This window comes from Myripristis murdjan, chromosome 7, assembly GCF_902150065.1.
Source record: "Myripristis murdjan chromosome 7, fMyrMur1.1, whole genome shotgun sequence".
In the NCBI taxonomy this organism is placed as follows: Eukaryota; Metazoa; Chordata; class Actinopteri; order Holocentriformes; family Holocentridae; genus Myripristis; species Myripristis murdjan.
In genome coordinates, this window is record NC_043986.1 from 15768377 (window position 1) to 15777660 (window position 9284).

The following is a 9284-nucleotide window of genomic DNA, read 5'->3' on the forward strand; positions in this document are numbered from 1 at the left end:
TGTGCCAGTGACAGCGTGTGTGTGTGTGTGTGTATGTGTTTGTGTTGATGTTTGTGCCTGTGTATGGGTCCTTTGTGGCCAGTGCCAGTCAATATAGTCCTCCTGCTAAGGGCGGTCCTCGATGATCACACCAATCATTTACACTCTGTACCAAAGTTAATCAAGTCATCCAGAGAAATGACCCATAGTCTAGTTTTTAATTGCTCAGCAAGGTTTGCTTCAAGCCAGCAGTGAAAAATAGAGTGCAGCAGTTTTAATAAGCGTGTTACAACCTTAAATTGATTTAGTGTGCCGTAACATGTACATAGATTGCAGTACTGTTAACCTTTCTTTCATTTATATGAGAAAATTTGTCTTTATGTGCCTGTCTGTGTGTGTGTGTGTGTGTGTGTGTGTGTGTGTGTGTGTATGTTCGTGTGTGTGGGTGTGCACGCGCACATGCATTTCCCAGTGCCACAGGAGGAGATGTATTTGACTGGATTCTGGACCAAGGGAACTACACAGAGAGGGATGCCTCCAATGTTATCAGACAAGTCCTGGAGGCTGTGGCGTACTTACACTCCCTCAACATAGTTCACAGGAACCTGAAGGTGTATTTTCTCTCTCTCTTGTGTTTTTGTGTGTTTGTCATCTGCCTTTATGGCGTGTGTGCCAGTGTGCATGATTAATACCCATAAAACAAGAGGAAGAAGAAGACTGGTAATTTAGCTGCAAGCTGCATGACACAGAGATAGAAATAAAGGAATGATTTAAATGAGATATATTTGGGAATGGCCCTCCTTCCTATCTCACCCCAGAAAGCAATTTTAAGTATTTAGTCAACAGAATCTCTATGGAGACACATAAAAGCATCGCACTGCCATCTCAGTTAATGACTCAACATCCGATAACGTTTTTAGCAAGGGAGTAAACACTGTCTTTATAGCTTAATGCAATCTCCAGTGATACACACACAAACACACACATACACACAAAGATTCATATCTTTTGCCCTCATCATCAACTCATTAGGCTGGAATTACAACATGTCTAAGGCTTCATACTCCCCCTACTGGTATAAATTGGCACTTCCCTAGGTCTTACAGTAAAGGGACTCCAGTAATTCTCTTGCAAACAACAGGAATAAATCAGTCAGCTCTCACTTTTACACTTTCAGATCAGTGCAGAAGTAATACAGGATGCAGAAAGAAAAGTCAGGATGCTGTCTTGGTCACTGGCCATTCTCTTTCTGTACTCTTTAGTGCTGAGAAATAATGACACATGATTATCTACAACACTCATTATTTTTCTCTTACTGTATCTGTAAATCTGGTGGCCCATTATTTGTAAAACCCATTATGACCCTGCAACACTAGTTGAAGGTTTATAGTCATCAGGCACTTTTTTATCCACTGGAGTAAAACAAACCGGGCACAAAGAGCCAAATTTAGGTGGAATAATTAGACAATATCAACTGTGAAGGTCAGTGCATACTCATACATCCCTTGAGGGCATTTTGGGAACCTTATGAGTGTGTATGTGCACAGGAAAATACTTATCCAATCTCTCATTTTGTGTAGCTGGAGAACCTGATGTATTACACAGAAAACAACCATAACAAAGTGGTTCTGCGAGACTTCTACCTGTCCAAGTTTGAGAACGGTTCTATCACAGAGCCTTGTGGAACACCAGAATACCTTGGTAGGGTATTTCAGTCTTTCTTTCTGTCTTTTACTGTTTCAATGTCTATACCACTATGTCTGTCTGTTTGTCTGTCTATCTCTCTCTCTTTCTCTCTCTCTCTGTCTCCCCCCTCTCTGTCTTTCTCTTTTACCATCTTATATTTTTTTCCGTTTGCCTCCTGTTGTGACTATATGGGCAAAACAACTTTACCTTTGAAGGGTTCCATACAGCATCGGGCTTTTCAAGATGATAGTCTGCAAAAGATAAATTGTCAGAAGGGGAAAAAAAATGGTAAAACACATACATAGAATTGAAAGCACCCATTCCGCCCATCCTCCTCCTCCACCTCCTCCTCCTCCCACTCTTCCTCTCTTTTCATCTCCTCTCATCTCTTGTGTAGTGTGTGTCTCCCGCTGAGGTTCACGCAAGGGCAAGTGAGAGTGCAGAGCTATGCTCTGGCCCAGTTCTCTCCGGTGAAAGGCCAGCACAGTTATTCATAACGCTGAGTTGAGTAATTAGACAAATAAATAAGGAAAGGGAACAGAGGCCCTGACAGGAAAGGAATGAGAAAGAGACAGAGATTGAAAAAGAGCGCTCTTGTATATGTCGGCTAGGATGATGAATGTGGCATAATGGTTTGAAAGTCTAAGCCTTTGTAAACTCTCTCTTTCCCTCAGTTAAGCTCAGTTCATTTCAGTTCAATTCAATGTAGATCTGTTCAGTTCAGTTCAGTATGTAATGCAAAAACTTTAGTAGTAATATGTAATGATACCATTAACATGATCAATAAATCAAGTCAAAAGAGACAATCAGCATAATGATAATAATAAAATTGACTGTGTAAAATAAAGAATAGATTCGTGTAAACATTAAATATAAGAGTACACACTGTAATAGAATAGAAAACTCAGTTACTTTTAAAATAAAAGGAAATGTAGTAGTGCAAACTGATAGTATGGAAACATTTTTTTTCTTTTATTGTGTGTCAGATTGTGGCACATAATGACTTACTGGGTGGCAGTACTAAGTGCCTCATACTTGTCCATCAATATTTCAGATTTTGTTCTCTATCTGTGCCCCAATCTCTCTCTCTCTCTCTCTCTCTCTCTCGCTCTCTCTCTCTCTCTCAATCTGTTTTTTTTCCTCCCTATCTCTGTCTCTCTCTCTCAGCTCCTGAGGTGGTGGCTCGCCACCGGTATGGTCGTCCTGTGGACTGTTGGGCTGTGGGTGTCATTATGTACATCCTGTAAGTTTCCATCATTCCATATCAAAGTTACAATAATAAGGACAATAATAATAATTAAAACAAACAAACAAACAAAAAAAACTCAATATCCAATTATTAGCTGATTAGCTGAATCCTGACATTGTTTGCTTTACGTAAGACAACTGCTTTGCATTGACTTAATCGATCTCTCTCTCCTTATGTATTTTTTTTGATTTACTGTCTCCTGCAGCCTATCAGGCAACCCCCCTTTCTATGATGAGACGGAGGAGGAGAACACAGATTTACATAATCGCATCATATTCTGTCGCATTGTTGCTGGAGAGTTTGAGTTTGATTCCCCATACTGGGATGACATTTCACCTGCAGGTACACAGCTCCACCACTCGATGGCAACAAATACCCAGTTGAAATTTCAATGGCAGCATCTAAGAGCCTTACACAATCCACATTTTATATTCGTGTAAGAGTTATATTTGATTGCCTGTTGTGTAGCTTCAATTTAAATGTGTAGTAAGTAAGAATTTAATGTGGCATTCGGTGATGCTGCTTTCAGCCACTATGCACCAAAACTCTGGAACAGCCTGCCGGAGGATCTGAGAGGAGCCGGAAACATTGAAACTTTTAAACGTAGACTAAAAACCCATCTCTTTGGTCTGGCCTTTATGTAGTGTCTTATAATATTATAATTTTATAGTTTTATAGGTATTCTACTTCTTATTTACTATTAATTATTTTATCTGTATTTGTTTTATTGTTATTTATTGATTATTAAATCATTTCATATTGTTTTTTATATTTTTATTCAGTATCTTATTTCCTGAGTTATTTTATTATTGCTGTGTTTTTACTGTTTTAAATCATTTCATATTGTTTTTATATTTTTATTCGGTATCTTATTCTTGAGTTATTTTATTATTGCTGTGTCTTTATTGTTTTAAATCGTTCCATATATATATATTTTTTTTTATATTTTATTCAGTATTTTATTCTATTCTTATTTATTTATTTATTTATTTTATTTATTTTAAATTAACCATATTTTATGAGTGTGCATCGGTCTCCTTGTCCTTTCACTTCTTATTTTATGCTTATTTGTCAATCAAGATGTAAAGCACCTTGAATATCATGCATTTGTTTGAAAGGTGCTATATAAATAAAATTTGATTGATTGATTGATTGTACAAAATCACTATATGCTGTTCAGTACTATAGTATTAATCAGTATCAGCGACACAGTAATTATTTTTAAGTGCTAAGATTTCTGGCTTTCAGAACTCAGTGTCTGGCCTGGATTCTGGCTTCTTGTTAATATTGTTGCAATATTATGATGGCCAATAGAGATCAGTAAAAGTCATAAATGACTTAATGCCCCTTTAATTGATTTGTTATTGCTCTTCCGCTCTCAGCTAAAGAGCTTGTGTGTCGACTTATGGACGTTGACCAAATGCTGAGAATCACAGCGCAAGATGCACTTTGGCATGAGTGGTAAGCATGTGCACACACATACACACACACATGCACACACGCACACACGCACACACACAAGAGCATTTTCATTCACATCTCTTGGGCATATGCTTACTTTTATGTTGTATATTGCTTGTGTTAGGATTGCAGGGAATGGTGCGTCAGAGAAGAACCTAAAAGACGGTGTGTGTGCCCAGTTTGAAAAGAACTTTGCTAAGGCCAAATGGCGGGTAGGAATTCTCTATCACTCTCTTTTTTTTTTTTTTTTGTCAGTGTGCAGGAGAATAATTAAAAAACAGTTACAGTGAACATGTCACCAAAGATAACTGCTTTATTTGTAATGATAATTGCACATAATGTTCTTCTGATGTAGTGTGTGACTCAGCAGAGATGCGTTTTAAAGTAGCAAAAGATTACATATTTGATGTTTCTTTAATGGTGTTAGTGGAAGTGATGGTGATAATGATGATCATGATGATGTGGATATGGATGATGAACACCAGTAGGGGGAAATCGACATGATAACTCTGACCTAACTGCATAAGTAACAGCTATAACCCTCTTCTCTCTTCCTCCATGTGGTTCCCAGGAGTTGAAGGTATTGTAGCTCACTGTGTGGGAGAGTGGGAGGACAGAGCATGGGTTGAAACTCACATTCAGTCTGGCATGACTCAATACGCAGAGCCAATTAGCCTCTTGAATTGAAAAGAGGTTTTTGAGGAAAACTGGCAAACTACTCAATAACCAGTAATCTAATCAACATCCTTGCCATATAGAAAAATAAATAAATAAATAAGCCATTTCAAGTTACAATTCAGTTTGCCATAGAGAATATCAAAATGTGTTGATCATGCTGGGCTGGTAAGGGTCTCTTCATAAGCTCTGGTGCTACCCACTGTCACTCCGCCTGTCCCAGAAGAGATCCATCCGCTCTGCCCCACTTCTCTTCTTTGGATGAGACTGAGAAGTTCCAAGTGGCCTGCTCTGCTCCTTTCTGACTCCTCATCTGCACTAGTCTATGAATCTGGATCAGTGAAAGCAAGACAATAATCAACAACTGGGGGAGTGTTTGTTTGCTCCCTGTCTGGTTCTCTAGATTAGTGTAGATAAGGAGGGTGAGAAATGGAAAGGGGATGAGGGAGAGAGGCCACTGTGGACTATTGAGATGCAGTGATTTGGACTATCCGGCCCTCTGTCATTCCTCTTATGTGAATCCTGGCTCATTGCCCCATACTGTGCCTCGGTGTTACATTCAAGTCATACTTGGAGCCATACTGAAGCTGCCCAGTCAAGCCATACTGTAATCAGTGACATATTATCTGTGTCAAAATGGGTTTCAACTTCCAGAGAACCAATGGCCTGATTCAGAAACAGCTTTTGAGCTCATCCACTTTTCCCCATCCCTTCAGTGGCTGTAGATGGAAAGGAGTCAGATAAGTGTAAGCATGAAGAAGCATCTCTCTTTGCAGAGCTGATTTACACCTATCTGTTCACCTGCCTTTGCCAATCAACAAACAGTAAAGGGGTAGCTTGGAAAGAATGAGTCTGTGGGTTGTTTTTAACCAGGCCGCAATTTAACAAAGGCTACTGGAAGTAAATAACTGGCGCTAGTCTATTTGTAGTGTTCACTTCACAATAATCACATCTCAGTGCTTAGTAGTGATGATTCATAACCATGGTGCCTTAACAGGCTTTTTGTCAAATGCTTGTCTTCAGAGCTTATAACTAAGGCTTGGCCATAAGTTATTATTATGTCACAGGTATTTTTTTCAAGGAAGCAACACAGTACTGGTGTTTATGAAAAAAGCAGCATGTATCTCATTTTCTTTCCCCTTACCATCCTTCTTTTTTGATGTCTATTTTGCAGAAAGCAATCCGTGTCACCACTTTCATGCAACGACTGAGGAATTCAGAGGCGCTGATTGACAATTCAACGGAGGTACAGCGGGGTGAAGAGGGAGGAGGAGGGGAAGAAGGGGGTGAGGCCCAGGGGACGAAGGGTGAGACTGAGGGAGTAACTGGAGCGAGTGACGGAGGGATGACACCAAGCAGTGTGTCATTAGAAGTGACTGTTGAAAATAGACCAGCAGGTGTGGACCAGGAGGAGGGAAGGAATAAGGCAGAAGGAATGAAAGCAGAAGAAGAGTCAAGAGGGTGTGTGGGGCCATCTGTAGGCATTTCCCCATCAGACACTAAAGAGCCTCTCTCTCAATACACCCAGCCAAATGCAGCCCCAAAACCTGCAGAGGCAGAACCAGATAAGGTTGGGGCAAAGAAAGCAGTAGGTGATGGAACTAGGAAAATAGCTGCCAATTTGGGTCAAAATAAACTCCCTCCAGAATTCAAACCAACCCCAGTGGTGACGACTGAATCGTCCAAGGTGCCAGACCCTGCCTCAGTTCCTAATGTTGAAAAGAAACACACATCCGGCTCCCCTGATACCAGCACCAGCAAACGTAAGATGGCTGCAACACTCCATGGCCCTCCATCCACCACCACCTCCACTGTAGCCATCCCATCTGAGAAGAAGCCAGCTGCTCAAGGGGAGGAAAAGGATGAGAGTGACGGGAGCTGGTGTCAGACCCAGCTCCCTGAGGCAGTGGCAGAGAGGCCTGCCGGGGTGTCACCTGCACCAGTGGTGAGCACTGGGGTTGGGGTTGGAGTGGATGTAGGACTAGGGGTAAGGCTGAGAAGTGATGGTAGCCCCATGGTTAGAAGGGATAGGGATATCAGGAGAACAGACAGGTACAGTGCTGAGTTTAGCATAGCCAGGGGAGGCCCCACAACAGGACAGGGCTGTTACACAGTAGGCAGCTCAGCTAGTTTGGGCCGACATGCCACACCTTACAACCCAGATGTTGGGGCTGTAGGGCTCGGTGTGGCCGGCAGCTATGGGGGTCCATACAGCTCCCTGTATGGGAGTGGAGGAGGGGTGGGGATGTATGGGACCGGGCTGGAGCACGGTGGGGGTGGGAGCAGCACCACGAGCGACTGGCAAATGGACAGCGTGATCGAGCAGATTGAGAAACAAATGGCTGCCGTGCTGGAGAAGATTGAGGGGGACATGCCCTCGCTGCTGGAGCAAATCAGTGACTGCCCCCCTGAGCCGCCACGTGCCCGGAGCACACACGCCTCACCTGCCACCTCCCGCACACGCGCCTCACACCACACCTCAACCGCCGCCCCATCAACCACTCCTCCGCCTCTTCCTACCTCACCCAGGCCCCCACTGCCTACTCTCCCTCACCTCTCCATCCCTCCTCCCTCCTACCCTCCACCTTCCCCGCCCACACAGGCCTCAGCACCAGCCGTGGCAGAGCAAGAGGACAAGGATGGACAGAGAGCAGCTGCTCGCTCCTGCCAGTCACCCAGAGCTGGGATGGGCAGGGGGCTATGAAGCAGATATGAATGAGGCGACATACGGCATCTTGAACATCTGATTTATTTACAGTTTAAACTTGAGAGTATACAGACACTGCCTCACCCAGAAATATATGAGTGAACCCACTTGATCACGAGACAAAATGTAACCATGCCATGTTGTTTGGATTGGCTGTGTATTCATGATGAGATGACAGTTTATAGTCTCTCAAGAGATCTGCCTATGGAATCCAAACACCCCCTTGACTGCAGGGGGAATAGCTGCTGTATCTCGCTGTAACACAGTTGTCATCATGAGAATTATTTTGAACAGTTTGCACAACTGAAATGCGCACATGACCTACTCATACAGGAATCCAAACACTGCATGGTTTACAAATATTGAATCTACAGGACAAGAAAGAGTGTGATATGACCCTCAGCTATCAAGAAGTATTTTTTACAGTGAGCAGCTGAGAATTATGAATTCCCTTATCCCCTATAGACTGTAAATAAACACAAATGGAGTCCGCATCCTTTGTCTATATTCCCATGTGGTTAACGGCCCCACAACCAAACTACTATTTACTTATGTCAGATCAGTTAATCCCGTCTTTATTTTTGATCTTTTTTATTTATGTAGCCACTCACTCCATAGTGACACTGTATAATCATGAGCTCTAAGTCATTACACGATTGTACAGCAGTAAGTGAAACTGAACTGTTTGAGTGAAAGCCTTGCCATTGGCTACAGGAGATTTGTTTTGTTTTATTGTGTATTTAGTAATCTTGTATTGTCACTCAAAGTCTTGTGAGATGCTCCACACCTGTAAGAAAGCTGGGGAGAGATCTATATATTTACATACAAGATACTGTATGCAGGCTTTGTTTGCAATATTCACACACACACACACACACACACACACACACACACACACACACACATGCACGCACGCACGCGCATGCACACACATGCACACACACACACACACACACACATTTATTATTCTTCTGGCTTTGTCAGAAACATTTCCCCAGAAGGTTTGTTTTCATTTTCCTTGAATTTTGTTGATGCATTCAGCTGGTATTGTTAATTGGACAGTACTGTCTATTTGCTCCTCTCCGCTTCAAGCGTGAAAAAAAAAATGTCTTTCTGAATTTCATTCTGCTTTTGGATCTATGTGACACAGGTTATGTACTTTTCTCCTGAACAAGTGTAGACATCCACTATCCCTGTGTCCCTCTGTAAGTGCTCTGTCTGCAAGTCTTTCAATAAAAGTAAAAAAATGAATAAAGACGTTTGTGTCTTTCTTCAGAAAACACAGTGAACTTTTTTTTTTTTTTTACATTAAAATGTTTGACATATCATGAAAACTAAAGTCCAGCCTAAGCTTTTGGTGTCGAGGGTAAAAATAACCATCATTCACGGCAACACTTTGACGAACCCGTCATGCCTACAAGTTCCATGAGGCCCTGCGTGAGCTTTGGACTAGTCTATTAACATGTAAGCACAGGGGTGAATTTTTTTCCCCAGATTTTCAACAGTTAAACATAAAAACTGAAACAG

At 41.9% G+C, this 9284-nt stretch overlaps 1 protein-coding gene across 3 annotated transcripts in view; it reads left to right on the forward strand.

The window, feature by feature from the left end:
* camkvl (CaM kinase-like vesicle-associated, like) overlaps positions 1 to 8998 on the forward strand; it is a 45856-nt gene extending 36858 nt beyond the window's left edge. For all 3 annotated transcript variants that reach the window (XM_030055046.1, XM_030055047.1, XM_030055044.1), the window contains exons 5-12: positions 452 to 590; positions 1560 to 1680; positions 2833 to 2908; positions 3120 to 3256; positions 4297 to 4375; positions 4500 to 4587; positions 4947 to 4955; positions 6225 to 8998. In XM_030055046.1, coding sequence (XP_029910906.1) covers positions 452 to 590; positions 1560 to 1680; positions 2833 to 2908; positions 3120 to 3256; positions 4297 to 4375; positions 4500 to 4587; positions 4947 to 4955; positions 6225 to 7754 — 2179 coding nt within the window. In that variant the 3' untranslated portion in view covers positions 7755 to 8998. The remainder of the gene's footprint in view (positions 1 to 451; positions 591 to 1559; positions 1681 to 2832; positions 2909 to 3119; positions 3257 to 4296; positions 4376 to 4499; positions 4588 to 4946; positions 4956 to 6224) is intronic.
* Positions 8999 to 9284: the final 286 nt, after the last annotated feature.